Below are 26,209 nucleotides of genomic sequence, written 5' to 3'. Positions count from 1 at the left end.
ATAATAACCACCTTGAAAATTTCTACCAAATGCCTGGAATAAAGCAACGTCCTAATAACGTCTTAGCAATCTTGCAATACTAGAAACATCAGGATTTTGTTTCAGCTGCACAATCACTGTGTTTTTATAAGTAAATGCAATTTTTGGTTAATAAGGAAATGAGCAAAAATATACTTTGGCATTGGGCTAATATATAATCATTAAAGATTTTGACTTATTCAAGCAGTGCTTGGACCCAGGGGCTGTTTGTCAGATTGTCTTGCTACATACTTGACACACCTTGTCCTCCATACACACAAAGATAAATAAAGAAATGCTAAAATAACAAATTAATGAAATCAATTCTACATTAAAAGGTTTAGGTGAGTTTCTGAAGTGTGCAGCAGGTTCGGTCCAGCGCTGCTGATCAGATACCTGCTGCTCCGTGGCTGTATTCACATGTTACAGTGCTTCAGTGGTCACGTTAAATAAGGAAAGTAGAAGGTTGATGTCTGGAGAAACGAGGCAGCATGTAAATCCTGATGCGTCGTGGTTCAGTCTCAGACGGTCTTACACGTGGGTCTCGATGAACGAGTGAGTGTGGGTCAGTAAAGGAGATGTAAGAGCCGAGAGCTCGGCTGGTCTGTCCCGGCCCGAGCTAAACTCACAAATCTCCAATAAAAGCTCATAATGCTGCTGTTTCCACTCACGGAATTCCTTCACTGTGAGACCAGGATCATCCAGCAGCTGATTAATAACGTCTAGCTCGTCCACTTTTGCCTGAGAAATACAAAGAATAAAAGAAATTAAAGGAAATAGAGAGGTCTACTGGTACAAGATCATAAACACTTTCCATAGAATTTGTAAAAACATGAACACATTTCAATTATGTTTAAACTTGAACTATTTTTGTTCATTTTCTTTGTTTAAGTGTGTGAAGATATTATAACATTATTATATTGTTATATATTTATATTATATAATACACCGATTCGCCATAACATTAAAACCACCTCCTTGTTTCTACACTCACTGTCCATTTTATCAGCTCCACTTACCATATAGAAGCACTTTGTAGTTCTACAATTACTGACTGTAGTCCATCTGTTAGTCCATACTTTTTTATCCTGCTTTCATGCTGTTCTTCAATGGTCAGGACCCCCACAGGACCACCACAGAGCAGGTATTATTTGGGTGGTGGATCATTCTCAGCACTGCAGTGACACTGACATTGTGGTGGTGTGATAGTGTGTGTTGTGCTGGTATGAGTGGATCAGACACAGCAGCGCTGCTGGAGTTTATAAACACCTCACTATCACTGCTGGACTGAGAATAGTCCACTAACGTAAAATATCCAGCCAACAGCGCCCCATGGGCAACGACTTGTGACCACTGATGAAGGTCTAGAAGATGACCGACTCAAACAGCAGCAATAGATGAGCGATCGTCTCTGGTTTTACATCTACAAGGTGGACCAACTAGGTAGGAGTGTCTAATAGAGTGGACAGTGAGTGGACACGATATTTAAAAGTTCTTGATTATGCAGTTTTTTATTGTACGGTATATATTTCTTTTAAAAGTTGTAACTTTTAAAAGATCTTAAGCTCTGAAGTTGGAATCCCTGACGCTGTTCTTGAACTGACCAGATGCCCAAACACACACAATTGGTTGTGCCTGAGGGGAGGCTGGTTCAATGTGCTTCATTGCCTTTGTGCAAATGTGACCTCTGAGGCACCGGCGCTCATGTTAAGAGTGTTTGTGAAGTTCATAGCATGGCAATGATTAGATTAGTGAAACATGAGGGTATAAGCAAATCAATGATTGGGCATTTAGATTAAGGGTGAGGTAACTAAATGGCCCATAAACTGGAGTGAAACCTGTGGGGCTACTGTGCTAATGCTATGATATGCTAATTTATACATTTAAGTTTCATCAGATTTTAGGAAAATAAAATCAAAATAAACTTTTTTAAATAAAGAATGATGCATCCCATCATTCAGTCACAGAAAAAGCAGAGTTGCAGAAATTACAGACAACCCAGTGTTGTCATGAAATACCTGCTAGATCTTTAAAAATCTTAAATAAATATGAAATATTTCGTGTCATATTTTCTCTGTTGTTTTTCACCTGGTCAGGGTCGCTGGATAGCTTTTATTTTTGAAGGATTACCTTTAGTGTGCTATTGAGGGCCCTGATGTGGTGCAGCTTGTCATTGATGACGGGGTCCCTGCAGCGCTTCTGGAATGCACGCCGGAAGTCTGATTTGGTGGTGGGTCGAAGGTCACCAAGGACGGACAGCTTAGCCATGACCAGGGTACGATAGAGGTCTTCCAGTCCGTCCACTGCATTCACTTCATCCCCTTCATTTACTGTAAACATGATATATGGTGCAAGTCAGATTAGATTATAAGAATTACATTAGATTATATGTAATGGTATGAATGTCTTCTTTTATTCTTAAAAAGGTTTCCCTCCATCTATTCATGTGCCAGTATTATTTATAATTTGTACCATAATATATATCTACACCAATCAGCCATAACATTAAAACCACCTCCTTGTTTCTACACTCACTGTCCACTTTATCAGCTCCACTTACCATATAGAAGCACATTCTAGTTCTACTGTACAATTACTGACTCTAGTCCATCTATTTCTCTACATGCTTTTTTAACCTGCTTTCACCCTGTTCTTTAATGGTCAGGACCAACACAGAGTAGGTATTATTTAGGTGGTGGATGATTCTCAGCACTGCAGTGACACTGACATGGTGGTGGTGTGTTAGTGTGTGTTGTGCTGGTATGAGTGGATGAGACACAGCAGCGCTGCTGGAGTTTTTAAATACCGTGTCCACTCACGATCCATTACACACTCCTAATATTTTTAGGTTTTTTATATTTGCAGTCATTATATTGCACATGCAATTCAGCATTCCTCAGCTGGGAGCTAATACATTAACATTTGACCAGGTGCTCACCGTTTCTGCTGCTCTTGCTTTTCTCAGCAGGTGTCGAGACTCCCTCGTCCTCGTTCTTGCTCCTCTCCTCGGCGTACCCTCTCTGCAAACTCCGTGCCCTCGCCTCTCTGTGCCGCGGTAAACTCTGGCTGCGCTGCTGCTGGGCTTTGCGATGCGTCTGCACTCCCTTGTCCAGAGGAAACGGTCCCTCACAGTCCACATGGTGCCTCCGTACAGGTAGAGTGGCCTGCCTTATGTGTTCAGGCACTTTTGAGATGTACTCGACTCCCCCCGGATCAGCGTCATCTCCGTCCGTCTGCAGGAAGTGAAGACCTGAACTGGTGAGCGGAGTCTCGATCAAATCCTGCCATGAGCGGCGCTCGCGATGACCGGACCGGCAGCTGGACGACTGGGTGCTGCCCGATCCTCCCTCTCCACCTCCCCGAGAGTCCTCGGCCGAGGAGTGAGAGTAGGTGGACTCGCTGGAGAAATGTCGGCCGTGTTTCGACTCTGGAAAGGGGCTGGAGGAGTTTACCTGCAGGAAGAGAGGGGACGGAGGGCAGCGCATCAAGCTCACAGAGCTCTGAGAGCGAGGAAAAATCTGATGAACCTGATGGCAGGTGGAGTGTAGAGAGGAAGGATATGGATGAAGTCAGAGGGATTTATGGTGAATACAGGGAAGGCGGAGTGGGAGCACATGGAAAATGAGTATTGCTTCCAATATTGGTCAATAAAGATTTCATTTTTTTAAATCAACTTTTCAAAGGGAGTCCAGAGATGAGACAAATGCCTGGAACCATGTCATATTGATCTGATCTGTATTTTGCCCTATATTGATAGACTGGGTTAATACAAAATGGATCATATTACACCAGTATAAACATTTTCCATTGGCTTTCAATCAACTTCAAATTTCACCATCTACTGGTGAAGTTCACTTACATTTGCAAGGGTCATGTTTGTCATATCTAAAACTGAACAATTGGAATCAATCTATTCATTTGTAATATAATATATAAGAATATATTTATTTTTAATTTCTTTTGAACCGCTGCATCAGTGATTAAAAATCACATAATATGCTCTGAAATGTTATGAACCAACTTACATGTAAAGAACGCAGATCTACTTTATTTACTCACTCACTCACTGTCTTAACCGCTTATCCAATTAGGGTCACGGTCTGAAAAAGTCTGAAAAAGGCCGGTCTGGTTAAACATGACTGTTCCACTATGCACATAAATATCTCATTAATGTATTCTGTGGCTCTGAAAAGGTGTGTGCATCAAGCTCATGGTCAGGTGTCCATATATTTTTGGCCATATAGTTATACTGTACTACTGTACATGCAATTTGGGATAAAAACATGTTAAACATGGAAACAACAGTAAACTCTTCAGTATATTTTTGTGAATGAGTGAATCTTGCAATATACCGAGGATGTTTGATGGTGGGAGCCTTGTGAAGAAGGTCCGTCCTGTTTAAGGGTCATTGTGCCATCCATATCCTCCTGATCACTCTCACTCCAATAATCTGATACAGAAACTAGATTTAATTTATCATCTCCATTTTAAACATTGATTGTTCTTTTACTATATTGCTGTTAAGAACATGAACGTGTTTCCATCCTTACCCTCATCCTGTCTGGGCACTTTATCATCAGGTGTGTAACCAATTGCTGCCAAACCCAATCTGTTCATCCATCTAAGAAACAGAACAAATCACATGTTATTACTTCTGATTAATGTTCAAAACATACATCGATCTGGCATAACATTATGACCACTGACAGGTGAAGTGAATAACGCTGATTATCTTTTCATCACGGCACCTGTTAGTGGGTGGGATATATTATGCAGGAAGTGAACATTTTATCCTCAAAGTTGATGTTAGAAGCAGGAAAAATAAGCAAGCGTGAGGACTTGAGCGAGTTTGACAAGGGCCAAATTGTGATGGCTAGACGACTGGGTTGGACCATCTCCAAAACTGGTCTGCAGTAGTAAGTATCTATCAAAAGTAGTCCATGGAAGGAACAGTTATAAACCGGTGACAGGGTCATGGGCGACCAAGGCTCACTGATGCACGTGGGGAGCGAAGGCTGGCCCGTGTGGTCTGATCCAACAGACAAGCTACTGTAGCTCAAACTGCTGAAGAAGTTCATGCTGGTTCTGATAGAAAGGTGTCAGAATACACAGTGCATCTCAGTTTGTTGTGTATGGGGCAGCAAAAGGGGGGCCAACACAATATTAGAAAGGTGGTCATAATGTTATGCCTCATTATCAAACAAACAATAGTATTCCACAGATTGATCCTACCAAGGAAATGAAAGTTATCAAATAACAAGCTAGTTTAAAGTGTTTACTAACCATCTCTGATCATAAGCTATTACATATCACTTATTTATCGAAACCCAGAGTTTGGTATAATGTAGGGCAGCCAAATTACTTTGTGGAATCAATTGTAGATGTAGAAGGAATTTGAAGCACCTGAGAAAAACAGGACACAAAAAAATGTGGACACAAGGAGATCAAACTCCACATAACATGAACGGAAGCATGAATCACAGACAAGGATCAAACCTGTGTCTCTGGACCTGAACTGCCCAACCCCTTCTGCTGTATTACTCTAATGTATTTCAAGCCAGCCAGATTTAGGACTTTAAATATTCACTCAGTGAATAAATGATCACAGTTGGAGGTTAAACAGAGAACATCAGCGACTGTAAACAAGGGAGCAGAGCATCACTGTGTGATAAAAATAACTGGAAACCCAAACACTCCTCTGTTGTGTCAGTTAATTAGCATGAAAAGCTGCATTATTATGCATAAACTGCTAATCAGAATCTATTTCTGACTGTCCTTGTGCTTAGACTTGACTGTATAATGGGTCTGGTGACTCTGAAAGAACTAAATCATTCATTTTCATCAGCCAATTCAAGCCGACATGTATCTAAATATAACCTCACAACCTGCTCCATTATCCACAACCCCGCACCAGCATCACAGGAAAAAAACATTTGACTGTCATTCTGAATTAACCCCCATATGTCCTTCAAAAAAGCTCAAAATCTACCCACCTAAAATAGGTTCGCATGCTCCCTGAGAAGACTGAGGATCACAAGGACATGGGTAACTCTGGAGCTGTATATTAGTGGTAAACTGCTGTAGGCTGAATGGGCCATACTTAACTGCTGTATATTAAATTAACAGGACTAAACTGCAGTAGGCTAAATAGGCAGGACCAAACTGGGTAAACTTACAGGGTAAAAATTTACTTATGTTTGGTAAATGGTCAACTGGATTAAGTGTTGTACAATGAATAAGTAAGGTTAATCAGGCAGAGAAGGGAATTGAACTGTAGGCCAAATTACAGGACTAAACTGCTGTAGGCTGAATGGACCTTACTAAACTGCTGTAGGCTAAATGGTCCTTACTAAACTGCTCTAAACTAAATTGCAGAACTAAACTGATGTAGGCTGAATAGGTCTTACTAAAGTGCTGTAGGCTGAATGAACAGGACTAAACTGCTGTCGGCTGAATGAACAGGACTAAACTGCTGTAGGCTGAATGGGCCTTACTAAACTGCTGTAGGCTGATTAAGCAGGACTAAACTGCTGTAGGCTGAATGGACCTTACTAAACTGCTCTAAACTAAATTGCAGAACTAAACTGATGTAGGCTGAATAGGTCTTACTAAACTGCTGTAGGCTGAATAAACAGGACTAAACTGCTGTCGGCTGAATGAACAGGACTAAACTGCTGTAGGCTGAATGGGCTTTACTAAACTGCTGTAGGCTGAATGAATATGACTAAACTGCTGTAGGCTGAATGGGCCTTTCTAAACTTCTATAGGCTGATTGAACAGGACTAAACTGCTGTAGGTTAAATGGGCCTTATTAATCTGCTGTAGGCTGAATGGACAGGACTAAATTGCAGTAGGCTGAATGCACAGGACTAAAGTGCTGTAGGCTGAATGGACTAAATGTGGTAGGCCGACTAAATGAGGATAAACTGTTGTAGGGTTACCATTGGTTGTGACCCTGCCCAAAAGCTGGCACAATTTTCCATAGCCAAACCTGCCTGAAAAGCAAAAGTTGCCAGGGTCGCTAAAAGGTAGGGGGTCATATTAATGTGGCCATGGTTTTGAAATAGGACGTCCAACAAGTTATAATTAGTTGTCTAAATACTTTTGGACCTATATATAGTCTATAGTTTATAGTCTAGGTGCCCTTGAATACATGAGATGAGGTGAGTCTCAGTTGTACCTGTTCATCTCCTCCAAGCTGTCAGTGGCAAAGAAGAAGCTCTTGATTTTGGTATGGCACGCCTTAAAAGCACTGAAACAGACATGAGGTATAAGGTAACGCACGCTCCAAATTACCCAAAAAGCAATTCAGATTCAGATGTCAATTCTGCATGCACAGGAAGTGAGGAGAGGCTGAGAGGAAATGAGAAGCTGGAGGTAAAGCTGACGGAGACTCACAATTTCCTCCTGCATTCAATCGCTCTGTCAATCCTGAACTCCGGTAAACTGATGAAACCTTCCGCCTTCTCATCCTGCACAGAGAGGAACAGATCGTTCGTTCATTCATTCATTCATTCATCTTTAGTAATGGCTTCATCCTGATCAGAGCTACAGTGGGTTCAGAACCTAACATTACCAAAAGTATGTGGACACTCCTAATTATTAAACTCAGGGGTTTCAAACCAATTGCTAACAGTTGTATAATTATGTATTTAAAATATACCATTTCAGCTCTGTGGCAACAGTTTGGGGAAGGTCTGTTTCTCTTTTAGTATGAATGTGCACAAAGCTAGGTCCATAAAGATATGGTTTAATGACCTTGGTGTGGCTCTAATTGGCATGCACAGAGCCCTGAACTCAACCCTATTAAACCCCTCTGGGAAAAATTGAAACCTAGTTTTGCTAACCGCACAAGTAGACATCCAAAAATTCCATCCAAAAATCTAGCAAAAAGCCATAAGACAACAGAGTACCAGGAGAAAACCTACAGTAACATAGAAGCCAACATCCATGCCACCTCAGCCAAAAGAAAAAGGGTACCAGGAGGAAACCCACAATGACATAGAAGCCTACTTGTTGTGTCCACATCTCATGGTCAATGTCTGTGTGGAGTTTGGTATATTTTTTCAATGCCTGCTATTGCATATTTCTGCTTGGGTTTCCTCTTTCCACCCAAAATATGCAGAAAATAGACTGGCTATGTGTGAGCAATGCCCTGCAATGAACTATGGCTTTGTCCAGGGTGTATTCATGCCATGTGTTCAGTGTTACGAGGGCGGCACCAGACCCACTGCTACACGGACCAGAATGATTTAGTGAGTGTAAGTGTTCTAGTGCATCAGAAAATCATTACACATGGATGTAACATGGTATTACTCGATATGTCCCAGCACTCACATTTTGGTTTGTGTACCAGTAGAGTGAAGAATCCTTCAGAATGAACCAGTATTTCTTCCACTTTTGGGTGAAGTACCCTTTGATATCTTTCTTCTTCCACAGCCAGCCTTCACAGTCTCCGTGTCCTAAATCCTTACAGGAGATTTTCCTCCGGCTGCTGCCGGACAGAGAACCTAACAACAAATGATAAAATATTTAACCTTGTATAGCAGTAAAATACAGAACATTAAAGGTTTTGTGGTGCAAATATGATTTATAATTTTGATGAAATGCACAAACGTACCTTTCGCTCTCTTTTTGGGTTTTCTTAATGAAGTGTAGGTGAATGACTGTGGAGCAAAGAGAAATAAAAAGGACAAAACAAATTATATTGAGTTTCATTATTTTTGTCATTTTGTAGAATTCCTAACACTGGTCTACTTTAGTTGAAGTCAAAAGTGTACTTACACTTACACCCATTAAGCACTAGGTACAATAAGTACACTTTATCTTATAATCTAAACCTATCATACAAATAAATGTCCCATAGAAACCCAAATTACCGGATAATGTTTGGGTGCTTGATCATTCTCAGCACTGCAGTGGCACTACAATGAAAATGGCATGGAAGTGTGTGTTGAAAATCCAAATTATAATCCAAGCACAACAAAAAATAGTGAGCTGTACATTATGTAAACATTTGACCCCAACTGTATATACTATTACTACTGGTATAAAGTCTGAGAATCACAAATGTATGCTGTCCTTTCATGAATGTAACCAAAGTGTAAAACATGACGTTAAAATCCTAATAAACAAACAAACAAATGTATGCTTTACTCCTAAACGATTTGTGTTTTTTACTTAAGAGTAACACTACATGGCCATATTACATGGCCGAAAATACAAAGATGTGAAAGTAATAAACAAAGTTATTTAACACCCATTTCATCATTGTGAAATGTTCTTTATCAAGCCAATTTAGCTGGCTGAGCATAGCCAGGAATTCAGAAGTAATATAAGGTATACATTTCTCTCATCTAAACCCTTATTATCAAAATGTAATAAGGTTTCAACAGAAATACAATGCCACAATCCAAGAAAGTTCTAGAAGAGCAAAAAAAGTGCTACAAAACCAAGGATCTAGAACTCCAACAAACAACAGTAAGAGTCATTACCTCCAGACAAAGTGAGCTTCCCAGAAGTGGCCTGTCTGCTGAAATTGGGACTTTGTGGACAGTAATGGAGATACAATTATTTCCAAGTGATGTTGAACAATCAAACAAAATGATAAAGTATTTAGATACAGTATTGTCGTTACTTTTAGGGTGAAATTGATATTGAATAACCTCATTCCAAATGAGTAAGGTTTTAATTGAGTTTTCTTTCCGTAACATCATGATGTGTTAATGGTTAAATCTAAATTTGTTCTGTGCACCAAATATGCAATGGCAAAGAAAATCTGAATGTCAGCGATTGATCCACAATAAGGTTACAAAAAGAGCAAATGTGATGTATATTGTACCTTCTTCATGGATGCTCCTCCTTGTATTTCAACACCAGAACCTGGAAACCTGCACATAAATTATGGGTAAATGTCTTCTACACCACGTTTATTATGAAATTATTTAAACTACATGAATATCAATCACCTCTCTGGTTCTACTCGAAGTGCATCAGCCACTCTCTGTTGCTGGAAAAAAAATCAGAAATTGCTTGTTTAATTCACTGCAGTTATTGAAATTGTTATACAATTTTGTTGTTCTGTCATACTGAACATTGTAGTGATCATCATGGTGTGAGGAATACCACTGCTTCACATATCTGCTTACAATCAGACTTGTTTATGGCATTATATTGACATAAATAAATAAACTGTTTTGTTTCTGTATCAAACATCTTGTAAAAAGCTGTAATAGTCACGAAAGTGTCCACATACTTTGGATCTGCTGGTTTTCACAGCTTGTGTGACCTTTTTTCCGAATCTTTCTCTGTTCTCATCTGCTCGCCCACTTTGCTGTTGGTTACCGACACCTCAAGCTCATTCTTCACTTAATCTGAACCTCATCTGCACGTCTATTATTAACCCTCCTGATTCATCCATCCAGTCGAATTCTCTCAGTGTTCTCTCAGTGTTGCGTGATGAGTCCTGACACGACTTTCATTACAGAAGAATAGATTCAGTTTCTGCTCTTAGGCACCACATCTGATCTCGTTCTTCTCTAGACTTTCTCTCTTATTCACAGAAAATGTCTCAGTGCTGTAATCAAACCCCTGGGTGAAATTCTTCCCGTAATTCACCTCACGGGCCACCAAGATTCCTGCCATGCTCTGTGTGACTGGGTGTATGTAGTTAATTGGCAATACCAAAGCTAATAGATGATGAGGCTTACACGGTGAAAGACCAACAACTTTTCTCTGATTTGTGGCTCTTGTTGTGTTGTCCAACTACAGAGACTCAGACCTTCAACAATCTGCAATGATCTTATAGTAGTTGATCATACCACTAAAACCTGAGCATCAGTCATTGATTCCTACCAATTAGGGTGTTCCTCAAGGCTGTGTACTAAGATCACTTCTGTTTACATATTATTCAACTTGAAAATCACACAAAAGTTTTCAGATGCAAAAATCTGGTTGTGTGTGTGTGTGTTTTTTTGTTTTGTTTGTTTGTTTAGCTTAACAAGCTAACTGCAACTTAGAAATTTGAGGCAGACTGACAACAAGTGATGCATGTGAAAACCTTATGTACACGCAGGAGTTAGGTGTGGCCAAAACGCTAGGAACAAAGCTAAATTCATACATGACTTGTCACCTAAAGTTGGATTTACTGTGACATTAGTCTCTGGTTCATCAGGTAATTAACAGACATCCCAAGTTGCAAAAACTCATTTCCGGGAGGAACCCCCGGACCATATGGGCTATAACAGAACTTTTAGAAGCTGCTAACTGAGCTACTTAGCTAACTGTTCGCGTCACAAACACATTAATGTGTACTACATAGTGCACTAAGTTGTATATCAGGTAACGGATACTAGATAGTACTTTAGATATGAATTTATGTTCCCTACTTATTGCACTAGACAGTATATTAGACAATTGATTTATGTTCCCTACACAGTGCACTAGATTGTATATCAGATACCGGATTTAATACACGATCGGGAAAAAAGTCTGTGTCGCCTGCGTGCGTGCGTGCATGTGTGTGTGTGTGTGTGTGTCGCTCTTGACCACTCGTTCTAGATTCTGGGAGATTTTATCTGACTTGCGGGCATCAGGGAGCCGCTATGTATATGCGGGAGACTCCCGGAACTTCCGGGAGACTTGGGATGTCTGAATTAAATACACAGATCATTTAGTACTTTGCAGCTTCGCACTTTTTGTGAGTTGCTTTGCACTGAATTTGAGCAAGAATTGGGCAAACGCTGGTCATCCAAACTAGTCTTGAGTTACAAAGCCAATAAAAATATCAAGGGATTATCATACAATCATCAGTTCATTCTAAGATTGGAAACAGACTCAGGATTCACATTAGGAAATATACTGTTTGTAGCATAGGACAGAAATACTAGCTGGGTCTGGGTGCCGTGGGGGATCTGCTGGACTTGCACTAACTCTGGCTGACAGGAGCATTTGTGGATCATTAATAATGTAGTACAGCAAAAGAACAGACGTCTGAGTCTAATGAGGGAATGTGGGCTAAACTACAGAGAGTGGGACCGTCCAGTCAGGGCCGCATCTGCTCAGCTACAGCGTTTCTGATCGTGTCCGGCTCAGTGAACGTGTTCATGTGCGCACTACAAATGTGATCTGATTACTTTGGTGCTTGCATAAACAAAATGCTCAGATATATTACATCAGATTAGATTTATTAACTAACTGAATTTTATGAATTATAATACAGAACTCTGGATTGAACCCATATCAAATCTAACCTAATCTGTGCATATGATCTGACTGACACGTGACTCACAAAGTTTGGCACAAACTGACTCATCCTTGCTTGCAAAGACTGAGGCTTTGGTGGAAGCTCCTTTTATACTCAGTCTTGATGGCTGCACCTGTTACTAGTTACACTGCTAATTGTGGAACCTTCCAGAACAGTGTTCCCTGTATAACTTGAGGATTATTTTGCCTCTTTTTTGCAGGCATCACATTCTATTGTTTTTTTATATTTACAAAATACAATTATCAATGTTATTAAAAAACACTGAAAATATTGTCTTTGTTGAAGCTATTTACCAAATTACAATTTTAATATTTATTACACCACTGTTTTGTATTAGGGCGGCACGGTGGCTCAGTGGGTAGCACTGTCGCATCACAGCAAGAAGGTCCTGGGTTCGATCCCCACGCAGGGCGGTCCGGGTCCCTTCTGTGAGGAGTTTGCATGTTCTCCCTGTGTCTGTGTGGGTTTCCTCCTGAAGCTCCGGTTTCCTCCCACAGTCCAAAAACATGCAGTCAGGTTAATTGGAGACACTGAATTGCCCTATAGGTGAATGGGTGTGTGTCTGTCCTGCGATGGACTGGCGCCCCGTCCAGGGTGTTACTGTGTGCATTGCGCCCATTGAAAAGCTGGGATAGGCTCCAGCACCCCCCGCGACCCTAACTGGATAAGCAGTTAAGTTAAGTGAGTGAGTGAGTGAGTGAGTAAAAATAAAGACCCCTACTCGTTTTGTAGAATTGCAATGCTTTTATATTGGGATGTTTCACATGTCTTTAGTTATATGTCCACAAACTGTTATATATAAATTAATAATAAATAATAATAACAATGGCTTGGTTGGCGTAGCGGCCTGTTATGCTATTGGCCATCTCATGGTGGATGGCCAAAGCCCTGTGATGGATTGAAGCCATGTCCAGGGGATTCTGGCCTTAGATCCAGTGTTTCCCCAACAGATCCAGACCCGCCGCAACCTTCACCAGAATTATGCGGTTGATTAAATTAAATGATTAAATTAGTTAGTTAATTGTTTACAAGATGCTGTTAAAAGAAATGTATTATTAACTTATCACACCTGACATTTTAACACTATCAGATTACTAGAGAGCATGTTAATGTGTTGACTGGATAATTGCCAAAATCAGATTTTGATCACTTTATTTGTACATGCAAACACATTTACGTTGCCACTCACACACACACACATTAATTCCCCAGTTTAAACCTGCAGTATAATTATACTGGAATTAGACTGGACTGTTGTAGTACTTACAGGATAATGGGGCATTGTGTTGTTTTCGGGCAGTGGGAAAGGCAGGCTGTTCGGGGGTACGGCTGCATCCAGTCTCACAGTGGAACCCAGTAATGAGGGGCTAATAGGAAAATTGGGGCTGTTGGGATTCCTGCTTTTTTTACGGGTATACCGATTAGTGTCCCGCTTGCAGTCCTGAGACCCGTCCGGCTCCTCCTGGATTGCCAGGATCTTGTCGTCACTCATGAAGTGGAAGAGGGACGTGTCTGAGTCTGAGGATGAAAGGTAAACAGAAGCAGGGTGTTTAGTCATGTAAAATGTGGCTTGTAATTCATTCTCTGAGTGTTGGAGGGTGGAGGACTTTCCACAAGAGAGAGCTCTTGTTAGTGGTGATTATAATACATGTCATTTTTACCAATAATGGGTATTTTACATACTAAACATGATTAAAAACAACAATACAATTATACACCGACAAGGCATAGCATTATGAGCACTGACAGGTGAAGTGAATAACACTGATTATCTCTTCATCACGGCACCTGTTAGTGGGGGGGATATATTAGGCAGCAAGTGAACATTTTATCCTCAAACTTGATGTTAGAAGCAGGAAAAATGGGCGAGGGTGAGTTTGACTCACCAAGAGAACCAAATTGTGATGGCTAGACGACTGGGTCAGAGCATCTCCAAAACTGCAGCTCTTGTGGGGTGTTCCCGGTCTGGGGTGTTCAGTATCTATCAGAAGTGGTCCAAGGAAGGAACAGTGCTAAACCGGCGACAGGGTCATGGGTGGCCAAGTCTCATTGATGCACGTGGGGAGCAAAGGCTGTCCCGTGTGGTCCGATCCAACAGATGAGCTACTGTAGCTCAAACTGCTGAAGAAGTTCATGCTGGTTCTGATAGAAGCAGCACAGCACATCTTCAGGGGTCTAGTGAAGTCCATGCCTTGACGGGTCAGGGCTGTTTTGGCAGCAAAAGGGGGACCAACACAATATTAGGAAGAGGAAGGTGGTCATAATGTTATGCTTCATCTGTGTATAATTACTCATATATTTTGTACAGAATGATGTACAATGGAACACAGGCTTAAATGCTTAAAAGCTACCAACATACCTGTAGACTGGATTTAAGAAATGAAAACAGCATAATTTTAAGTTTTTACAGGGTGCATAAAAAAACCCTAGAACAGGTCAACAGCACAGACTCGCCATAGCCAATTATGTCTGTGTAGATGCCTGGCTGGCTGATAGTACATTCTAAGACTCAAACCATGAACTCAGTGGTTGTGAGCTACAGCAATAAGCCACTGCACCATCGAGCGCCCGTTATTATAATATATGTGATCCACAAAATTCATGATTGTTTTTTACATAAAAGTAAGTTTTAATTCTGACATATTTGTCCCTAATGATCTCAGGTGTTTTACAGGACGTTCAGGGTCACCAGAACAGTAGAGGTGGGTGCTGTTATTTTTAAGGACACGCCTCGGCTGCCCCGCTTGTGTGCACTGGTTTCCTTGGCTTCAGCCATCCAGTTGTACTCGGGGGGCATTGACGTGGGTCTGAGATCTCCTAAAAAAGTCCAATCAGCAGTTTAGGTGTGGGTTATTTAGTGCATGAAGGGCAGTATTTGGGCAGCAGGCTCAGGAAGTGAAGTGATTATTATTAGAAGAGGAAACAATACTAAAAGTAGGTGAGCGGTAGGTGGAATAGGGGAACGGAAAATTAATTGGGGGCGTGTTTGTGAGGGAGGATAGAATAAAGTGGAGTTTGAGGAAAATTCCAGGCTGTGGACTTGGACCAGTCATAAATAGGGTTGCATAACTGTGGGACCTGACACATTTTTGGGGTTTTCTCATGTAAGTTTATTGTGGGTTTTCTGGCTGGTCAAGAATATACATAGAGCAACTTAGATGGTTAATTTGATGGTGTAGAAATTTCTAGAATAGCATTAATTTTTGTTGTATGTCCTCCTAGTGTCACTTAGCAGCAGTCAGGAATATCATTTCCAATACTTTGCTGATGGAGATCAAAAGAACTATAGAACCAAAGACTGGCTGTGCTGTATATATACTTTTGATCCAGCAGATTATTGAAAAATGTCATTAAAATAAAGTTTTGTGTATTATCCAGTCACACAACAACAATCAACAGGCTCGTAAGCCTTAAAACTTTAAATGATTTAAATATATGTGATAGATGTGATAGTGTGAAAGAAAGCAAATCTTACCATGACTTGGGGTTTTGTCTCTCCTACGTACCCCTGTAGATCGGCCCCGGTCATATTCGGATCCAACGGGAACCCCCTCACCCTCCACCAGAGGGTAAAACTTGCCACTCTCATGATTGAGGTAGTAGTTAGGTGACTCTGATTGATTGGAACTGGACCTGCTCATGCTGTACTTGCTGAGATCATCGTACGACATGATGCCGATCTCATCTCTGAAACAACCGAGGGACACAACATCATGTACAACGGTAAAACATCAGTTACTGAAGATAAAGTCTGCTGGTAGCTTCAGTGTTTCTAAGAGTACTACATCATCGCTTTATTCAAAATACACTGTATGTCCAAATGTCTAACACCTGATCATGACCTTGTTGGACATCCCATTCTGGAAATACTGGCATTAAAATGAAGACCATACAACTCCCTTTGCAGCTATAACAGCCACAGCTCTTTCAGGCTTTTAATGCAAAAAGGTTTGACTGAGATTTGTCAAAGTTTGTGCTTAACGTGAATGTATTAGAATTTAGCAAACCACTAAACTGAACATGGCTGTGTCCCAGACTAAATACTATATATAATACATGTGTCAAATATTATGTTAAAATACATTAAATACGATTCTAAAGATCATCAGGTGAAATTATTTTAACATAAAACTTAACTGTAGGTCTGCTTTTATCTTCTTGTTTATTTGTTGTGCAAATATTAAGTATTTTAATCATGTAATAGTGATCATGTAACAATGACCAAATTATTAAAGTACTGACCTGGTACCATAGAGTCCTGAGACTAGAGACAGAATGAAAACGTCCCGTGTATTAGACCCTGTTGTGCTAGTTGGAGTGGTGACATCTCCATTAGGACTGGTGGAAATGGGCTATGATTAAAAACAGATAAAGTGATTATTATTACTTGAACATTATTATAAATAAAATAAAATAAGCACAACATATGTGGTGCAGAGTGCATGAACCCTCTGTGTAGAGTATTTTTATGTTTTGCTTACTGATCTAAAATCATTCAGTGACAGATATTCAATAAGAGAGGCAATAGAAAGGGGGCAACTACTTTTTCACACCGCTGTAAAAGTGTAATTTGGTGCATTCACTCATGTGCATTTCAGTCTCTGATGCAGTGCAAACAGTAAGGAACCAGCGTAAGCACACATTACCATTTACCTCTAGGATCCAACACAAATTCCTGCTCTTTTTAAACGACATGAAAGAGGAAATAAGGGTAAGAACTGGCCTGCAGCTGATCTCAGAGCAGGCATGGTCATCAGACTGATTAGATATTCAGATCTGCTGCAGTCCGAGTCACGCTGATCGATGCCGATGCTAAAGATAGCTCGGTGCAGCTTTATTTGCATCCTAATGAACAGCACAGAGTGATGCTCCATGAACAGGGTGAACCTCGGGAATCCTCTCAAAATTTATGAGAGGACGTGAGGAGAAACCCACCAGCAATCTCTCCGCCTCAGCAACCGTGATGTCCGTAGCGGCCATGAACCGTGAATGAGAAGTGAGAGAGTTTTACTGGTGAATAGTGGAGTGGGTCTGCTTCCATGTGGAAACACTGGGTGCAAGACAGGAATACCCTGGACAGGGTGCAAATCCATCACAGGAATTCGACTACACCCCATCTCAGACACAGCCAGTCATGTCTGTGTAGATGCCCTGCTGCCCCAAAGCACCACTGAGATTCAAACCCAGATCTCAGCAGTGGTGGGATAGTCAATAAACCGCTGCACCACCCAAGCACTTTTAAGTAATAATACGTTTAAAAGTTTAATTAAATAAAGTACAAACCCCATTTCCAGAAAAGTTGGGACATTGTGTAAAACGCAATATAAAGAAGAGTCTGTGATTTTTAATTTTATTGTATTTTTATTTGAATAATAAAAGAAATAAAAGATTTTTTAAAGTTTTTTTTTTTAGACTGAACTGGATAACATTAAACATGCGTGTGGGCGTGGTCAACGAGACTAATTAAATATGTCTCCTGTGGGTGAAAAATGAATTGCTTTAGTTTTAAAATAAAAAAAAATCTCATAACGTCACTCCACCTGGACAGGTACCTGCGCCCCCTCGGACCTCTGTATAAGTCTCTAGATGCAAAAGGATGGGCATGAGAGGTGTATTGTTTAAAAATAATAAAAATAATAAGAATTTATACTACATTTTCTTAATTGCCGTTGGTGTTTCCCAGTGAAAACGGAACCACCACAACCCAGACCAGGATAAAGTTGTTAATAAAAATAAGAAGAAATAAAGTATCTGTGGATAAATATAATTATAGATGATTTCTGTGCTGGGTGATGCAGCTGTGCAGCACTTAAGATCTTTACAAATGCTGTAACTAAACCTGCACCTGCTTCTGACATCTGGAGGGAACTAAACACCACTTTTATCATCACATGTTACGAGAAGATTCAGAAAAGGGTTTTTCTGCTTCTTCATAACAAAAAGTGCAGAATGGAGAGAATTTTACAGCTAAACGACGCTACAGCGTGTTATGAACGATGCACAGCGGTGCACAAAAGCTCAAAATAGCAGCATTTACAGAGGATAATCATTCATCAGGAATACAGGGCATCAGATACAGAGCCAAACATGATGAGACGGGCACGAGTCACTGGAAAAATCATGCATTTAGTGCCAGCATTCAGCAAAATGTTAAATATTCTTTCAGTGTTTAATATTTTACCACAAAACACTTTTTAGCAATACAGATTCTGATATACAACTATTTGAGTCCTTTATTTAATTCTTTATTTTATACATACAACTAAATTTCATATAAAAGTTGTATATAATTATATATGATATATTGAGAATGTTATATACTGTTATATATAAAAAATGTTATATAGTAAATATATAAGGTTATATAATAAACAATAAGTATAATTATATAAAAATATAATATTATAAAAAAAGTGTAATTATTATATTTAAATTATTCTTTTAATTTTTAAAAGGGTAATAGTCATTCACAATGTTTACAGTTTATCATGATCAGCGTTATCATCAACAGGAACAAAAAATACAAAATAAAATTGAAAATATGAATAAAAAATAAATGCACAAAAATGCACAAAAAATGCTAAATGCTACATTTAACCTGAATTGTTACATAAACAGAATGTGATTAATACTCCACACGTAATTTTCACTCGCATCTGCATTCACATCTCCACTCAAATCTCTACTTGCATTTCCACTCGCATCTCTACTCGCATTTCTACTCGAGTCTCCTTTCGTATTTCCACTCGCATCTCCATTTGCATCTCCACTCTCATTTCCACTCGCATCTCTACTCACATCTCCACTCGCATCTCAACTTGCATGTCTACTTCAGCACTCGCATGTCTACTCACATCTCCACTCACATGTCTACTTATGCATTTACATGTCTACTCACATCTCCACTCGCATGTCTACTTATGCACTCACATGTCTACTCATATCTCCACTCGCATCTCCACTTGCATGTGTACTCATGCACTCGCATGTCTACTCATATCTCCACTCGCATCTCAACTTATGCACTCACATATCTACTCAAATTTCCATTTGCATATCTACTTGTATGTCTACTCATGCACTCGCATGTCTACTCATATCTCCACTCGCATCTGCACTGGCATGTCTACTTATGCACTCACATGTCTACTCATATCTCCACTCGCATATGTACTCATGCACTCGCATGTGTACTCATGCACTCGCATGTCTACTCATATCTCCACTCACATGTCTACTCACATCTCCACTCGCATCTTAATTTATGTACTTACATATCTACTCAAATTTCCATTCGCATATCTACTTGTATGTCTACTCATGCACTTGCATGTATACTCACATCTGCACTCACATGTCTACTTATGCACTCACATGTCTACTCATATCTCCACTCACATCTCCACTCGCATGTCTACTCATGCACTTGCATGTGTACTCACATCTCTACTTGCATTTTAACTTGCATATCTACTTATGCACTCACTTGTGTACTCACATCACCACTCACATTTCCATTCACATCTCTACTCTGCACTATGCTTTAACTAAAGCTATTAAAGGAACAAACTGCAGGGTGTAGTTAATGTCAGTACTGATTATAGAGGCTCTAATTTAAATTAAGTTTAAACAACACCCATCAGAACCCCAGTATCTCAGTAAAGACATCACCGGTCGGTTCAGTAAACAAACATGAAAGTAACCTGTTACCTGTAGGGTGAGAGGTTTCCATCGTATGTCCTTCAGCATTCCTGGGGTCGAGTTTAACATGTTCTGTGGTCTCTTTTTCAAAGTGAGAATCACACCGTTGGGATCTTCACGTAACGCGTTCACCAGATTTTTAAGCTGCCAGCCAACCTACAGCAGAACAGATTACAGATACTTAACCGCCAAAAGTATGTGGACACCCCTCCTAATGACTGAGTTCAGGTGTTGCAGCCACACCCACTGCTAAAGTGTAAAAACTCAAGTATTAAAAATCCCTTAAATGAAGAGTAGGGCGACACAGTGGCTTGGCGGGTAGCACTGTCGTTTTATAGCAAGAAGGTCCTGGGTTTGATTCCCAGGTAGAGCAGTCTGGATGCCTTCTGTGTGCAGTTTGCATGTTCTCCCTGTGTCTGTGTGGGTTTCCTCCACGAGCTCCGGTTTCCTCTCACAGTCCAAAGACATAAAGTCAGATAAATAAATAAGAGATACTAAAAAAAAAAAATCCCAATAGATAAATGTGTGTGTGTCTACCTTGCAATGGACTGACGCCCTGTCCTGTGTCTTGCGCCCACTGAAAACTGGCATAGGCTCCAGCGACCCTGATTAGAATTTTATTTATTTATTATGACTTTAACGTCAACGTTTTACACACTTTGATTCCATTCATGACAGGACAGGTAGTTACTGGTTACAAAAGATCTGTCAGTTCAGCATGTTTTTGGACTGTGGGAGGAAACCGGAACTCCCAGAGGAAACCCATACAGACACGGGGAGAACATACAAACTCCACATAGAAAGAATCCAGACCGCTCCACCTGGGAATCAAACCCAGGACCTTCCTGCTGTGAGGGGACAGTGCTACCCACCCAGCCACCGTGCCGCCCACCTGATGAGGATAAGCGGTTTAGAAACCAGAGGCACAACAAAAAATACAAAACTCCCCACAGACAGTGATTAGAAGCGAGGATTGAACCCTGAACGTTGACATTATAAAATCATTTATCATGAATATCATTTCACGTGTGGATTTGCATTTAAACACTAGTGCGACTAAGTCTGTATCCTGGTGCTCTTTCACCAGGTCTCTGAGTTTTTGGTGGCATCTTGAAATAATGACCGGAGAATTTTCTGGTGGATTAAAAAAGTTCACACTTCATGCTGGTGTGCTCTTTTTCAGGATGCTTTAAATCTGACCCATGGGTCGCATTTATCAAGCTGTTCAGTGAAGAAATATCTGATCCCAAGGGGTCCAATTATAAACCAAAGGAACCTGGTCCTGCATCAGCACTTTCAGCTTCCAATATTGAACGTGAACCCAGATAAGAACCCCCATGTTGGAGCTGCAGTGTGTGCAGAAGAAAGAGTTTTGACTGATTTAGACTTACCACAGTTTGGTGGTTGACCTGGATCACCTCGTCTCCTGCGTGGATCTTTTTGCAGTGGTCAGCAGGAGACTGAAGGAGAGCAAATTAAATTAATTTGTTTTTCATTTCCTTTAATCTTTAATTTCATTCAGGATCAATGAAGTATCTATCTATCTATTTATATATCTATTTATATATCATTCTATCTGTCTGTCTGTCTGTCTGTCTGTCTATCTATCTATCTATCTATCTATCTATCTATCTATCTGTTTATCTATCTATCTGTCTGTCTGTCTGTTTATCTATCTATCTGTCTGTCTGACTGTCTGTCTGTCTGTCTGTCTATCTAAAAAAAATGTCACATTAGAATGTGAGTAAAATTTGGTAGCACCAACAGTTTGTGGAGTCAATATGTACACTGCATGGCCAAAATTATGTGGACACCTCTTCTAAGGGGTAGAGTGTTGCACTATATTAGCCGCATGCAAACAGCCAAAATGCAAACACTGGAAGTAACATTGGTCAAACCAAAGACCTCAGTTACTTTAGCAGTTACTTAGCAGTGTCAAGTCAAGAGCTGCTTTGCCTAGTCAGCTGTCAGAGTTTTTTTTTTTTTATGAAAACATCTAGGAGCAACCACAGCTCAGTCATGAAGCCATACAAGCTCTAAGCATCTGACTCTCTTAAAATGTACTGAATACTGAGTGCCAATATTGCTGATATTACTGGACGCCGTATCAGCACAAGAACTGTTCATCAGGAGCTCCATGAATCAGGTTTTCATAGCCAATAGCACCAAAGATCACCACGAACAATATTTAGTGTCCAGAGTAGTATAAAGTACATCACTATTGGGTTCTGGAGCAGTATGTGTTAAAATAAAGTTGGTTTGGTACTACCATGCAGAGGAATGCTACCTAATTAAAGGGGTTAATTTTATTTCATTTGAACTAATTCTATACACCTCTGGATTCAGCAGTGGTAGTGACTGAAACACCTGAACTCAATAATTAGATGAAATGTCCACAAACTTTTGGTAAACATGGCATAATAATAAGCTACAACTGGAATTAATTATGAGTTCATTTTCCAGGCCAGTGTGTACATGTGCTCTTTACTCAGGCGGTCCACTCATCAAACTCATGAGATAGAAGCAAAGCTTTTGTCTCCAAGGTAACCACATGGTTGCATAGCAACGGGAGGCAGAGCTTCAGCTGTGGAAGCATCGAGCTAGAGATGGTGGACTTTGTGCCTCGGGCATGATGGAGATGCATGCTGTTTAGAGGAATCACTCTGTCAGACTCAACTGGGTCACCGAAAGTCAATTAAATTCCCAATGAATCCGTAAAACTAAACCGTTCAGTATCAGATCTTCATATCATCAAATTCAGTATGGAATCATGATTCATTACAGACGATGTTTTAAATGATTCTTGGTCAGTAAATCCAGACTGTCAGATTTAATCCAAGAACCCTGGATCCAAGAATCTGAATTGCTCAAGGGCCCAACAGTGGTTGTATGGCAGAGCTGTACCTTAATGGGTGGCCATGAGCCTGCTGTACATTCCAATGTTAAAACCATGGGCATTAATAGATGTACTGGAAACACTTTCCACAAAAAGAGATCACGTGTAACGTCGGCCACTAAAGTTGGACTAGAACTCCTGGCTTACAATTAATATTCCAATTCATGCCAAATGGGTTAATTAGGGTTGAGGTCAGGGCTCTGTGCTGATCACTAGACTGTCATCATACTATTCATACTGAGCTCAAAGACATTAAAACATTTATTTATAGACCTGCTTGTGTGCAGAAGCACAGTCATGCTGAAAATTGCAGAAATAGAAGCATGTAATTAATTTTATATGATTATATGATTTTATTTGCCTGTTAGCAATCAGCATGGCTAAAACACTCAAGCCCAGTTATTATCAGGATGCTTAAATACTTTTGTCACATAGTGTAGTGTGTCAGGATAGTAAACCTCATTTAAAAGTGTGAATTTAAAGTTGCATAAGGTCCATCATCTAACATTTTCTGGAAGCTAAACCGGCTAGTAACTTTTCTTAAGATTTTTCCGGTACATTCTTTATTCCAACGGTGCTGCATAAGACTAAAATAAACCATGACGCTGCCACACATCTCACAAAACCTCATCCTGGCAGACACCGCTGATGGTTCATTTAAAATCCGTCCTCATTTCCTGACCCCCTGTTAATTATAGCCTCTGTTAAACGGTAACAACCGTGCGTTTACACTAATCTCCTCATGCCAGTCTCGCTGTGCTGATTAAACCACACTGGCAGACAAGGTGCCAGCGTGGAGGCCAGCCACACTACTGCAGTCTCACCCACCAGGTCCTTTGTATTTCCACGAACACCTTGCCGGCTTCTCTGGCGAACGGCAGGGTAATCATCGAACTGGAACTGTTCCCTCTCAGTACTCACTAAATGACCGGTGCTGGCAGAACCCATCTGGCCAATACAGGTATATTAATGGAAACTGTATGAAGGAGATGGACAGTGAGGCCAAATGCAAGGACAGACGGCGAGTGGGGCAGTGCAGAGTCAATCAACATGTTTGTCTAATAATAAAGCCTAGCACGGGTCTATGGTGCATTCAGCGATGTGGCATCTACAAATTAAGAAATAGAAAAACGTGGACATGACTCCGGTGATTCATACAGCCACAATAGCGTTAATAACCTCAAGTCCTTCCACACCAAACTTCCCAACCCATTTCATTATTAAGCTGGTTTAGTATATAGAAGATCATTTCACAAACTGCTGTCAGAAAGTTTACATTTAGGAAATACACTTACAATAAAACTGCAGATGTGCTTTGTAATCATAACTTTTAATCTGCACATATGAATATGGGTTCTTTTCTGATGATCTAAAGATCATCCAGTTCTTCCCATCAGCCACTTACATTTTCTGTCGTGCCTGTGATTACATGAAGCCCATCGTACGTTGATTTGATGTACATGCCCTGTGACAGACAGGGTGGAAGTGATGTTACCCAAACCAAATACACAGTGCAAACAGAAACCTCTTATGAAAAAAATAAACAATTATTCAACAATAGATGTTATTTCATTCATTTATACACAACAAATCTTAAAAGACACAAACACACATGAACAAAATATATTTGGCCAAATTAACACTTTACATTTTCTCTTTTTTAAATAGCTGTTGAACTTGTCACTACATTACAGATCTCACCTAAAGATCCTAATTAATAATATTGGGGAAAAACACAAATAATATTAAATGTGTCATTACTTTTGCACATGCTACTTTTTAATTTTCAGTAAATTTAGAAAAGAAACTGTAATTTGTGCATTAAGAAGTGCACACGTTTGTTCCTTGAGGAAAAAGATCAACAAAAGGCAAATCACGATATGACCCGCATAATAATAAGTAATAATAATTATAATTAGTAGCTGCACACAGCCAAGTATATGGTTAGAACAGTCGTATCCTTCACATTTTGTGTATTACAAAGCAAAAAAGATCAAATTTTACACTTTTTTATTATTTGCAGAAATAAATCTTATGTCTTTAACCCATACGAGTTTTCATTTAGATTAACTACGGATAGTTATTAACGTTAAACAAACATACCAGTCCTTCACTGGGCATGATGTTGGTGAGGTGAACCACCTCCAGGTGAGCAGACTGACTCACTAATGAATCAGAAGACAGTGAGATGATATGGTCGCAGATTCCAGATAACGTTTTACACTGAAAGAGGAAGAATACAAAAACAAACGAGAGCAAATTAGGACAGCAGGGAAATAACATTTTCTCTGATTAATTACAGGGTGACGTGACTCTGCTGTGATCAGTGAAATCTCCCATGGACTTGTTCAAAAGAATCTCCTTCTAAGAATGTAATGTTCTCAGATACTTCTACACTATTCTAATTTTAATCATTTAATCAAAACACTATTTTTCATTGGTAAAGGAAAGAAAATGTGAAAGAGATTAAAGTCAGAGCAAAGAACACTCACTCACTCACTCACTCACTGTCTTAACCGCTTATCCAATTAGGGTTGCAGGGGGGTGCTGGAGCCTATCCCAGCTTTTCAATGGGCGCGAGGCACACAGTAACACCCTGGACGGGGCGCGAGTCCTTCACAGGGCAGACACACATACACACACACACACTCATACACCTTTAGGGCAATTCAGTGTCTCCAATTAACCAGACTGCATGTTTTTGGACTGTGGGAGGAAACCCACACAGACACGGGGAGAACATGCAAATTCCGCACAGAAAGGACCCGAACCGCCCACCTGGGGATCGAACCCAGGACCTTCTTGCTGTGAGGCGACAGTGGTACCCACTTAGCCACCATGCCACCGAGCAAAAGAACAGTATATTAATCAGCGAGAGAGAACCTATTGTTAAATAAATTGTTATAACAATTTTAAAATATCCATTTATTCATTTATTGTCTTTTTTTAACCACCACTGTATCCTGGTCAGGGTCACGGTGGGTCTGATTTATTAAGCAAAAGGCAAGAAACACCCTATCCTATAATTAATAATAATTACATTTAAAATTACTGAATCATAATTTGGCAAATGTTTCACATACTAAAGTGTTAATACATGTTTTTTGGGAATGCTGAGGTAAAGATCTATAAACATTGCACTTTTTCCACTAGCACTGTAGAGTATTCTGTTTTCAGCAACAAAGTGTTTTCAGCTCTTGACCAGGGCACTAAACCCTCTCAAATAAAAGGGGTGTCCACATACTTTTGGCTGCTTAGTGTATGTATGAGTAATTTCATGAATCAACTCATCATGCATAAAGATTTTGTACTTTATGTGTGTATACGGA

General features: G+C 40.0%; 1 protein-coding gene across 1 annotated transcript in view; it reads right to left on the bottom strand.

Annotated features, from left to right (window-relative positions):
* Nucleotides 1–463: 463 nt before the first annotated feature.
* The window catches only part of LOC134319302 (connector enhancer of kinase suppressor of ras 2-like), a 46,581-nt gene continuing 20,835 nt past the window's right edge, over nt 464–26,209 (bottom strand). Inside the window, exons 6-24 of the mRNA XM_063000389.1 lie at nt 24,984–25,103; nt 24,286–24,345; nt 21,376–21,444; nt 19,994–20,140; nt 16,526–16,635; nt 15,759–15,970; nt 15,014–15,100; nt 13,551–13,801; nt 9,987–10,027; nt 9,860–9,908; nt 8,639–8,684; nt 8,356–8,528; nt 7,417–7,490; nt 7,199–7,270; nt 4,569–4,639; nt 4,371–4,468; nt 2,957–3,470; nt 2,149–2,348; nt 464–759 (exon numbers count right to left, since the gene is read on the bottom strand). Coding sequence (XP_062856459.1) covers nt 550–759; nt 2,149–2,348; nt 2,957–3,470; nt 4,371–4,468; nt 4,569–4,639; nt 7,199–7,270; nt 7,417–7,490; nt 8,356–8,528; nt 8,639–8,684; nt 9,860–9,908; nt 9,987–10,027; nt 13,551–13,801; nt 15,014–15,100; nt 15,759–15,970; nt 16,526–16,635; nt 19,994–20,140; nt 21,376–21,444; nt 24,286–24,345; nt 24,984–25,103 — 2,604 coding nt within the window. The 3' untranslated portion in view covers nt 464–549. The remainder of the gene's footprint in view (nt 760–2,148; nt 2,349–2,956; nt 3,471–4,370; nt 4,469–4,568; nt 4,640–7,198; nt 7,271–7,416; nt 7,491–8,355; nt 8,529–8,638; nt 8,685–9,859; nt 9,909–9,986; nt 10,028–13,550; nt 13,802–15,013; nt 15,101–15,758; nt 15,971–16,525; nt 16,636–19,993; nt 20,141–21,375; nt 21,445–24,285; nt 24,346–24,983; nt 25,104–26,209) is intronic.

The sequence above is a fragment of the Trichomycterus rosablanca genome, chromosome 8 (assembly GCF_030014385.1).
Source record: "Trichomycterus rosablanca isolate fTriRos1 chromosome 8, fTriRos1.hap1, whole genome shotgun sequence".
NCBI classification, from domain to species: Eukaryota; Metazoa; Chordata; class Actinopteri; order Siluriformes; family Trichomycteridae; genus Trichomycterus; species Trichomycterus rosablanca.
The sequence above is the reverse complement of the archived record's forward strand: the minus strand, read 5'-3'. Positions and strand labels throughout refer to the sequence as shown.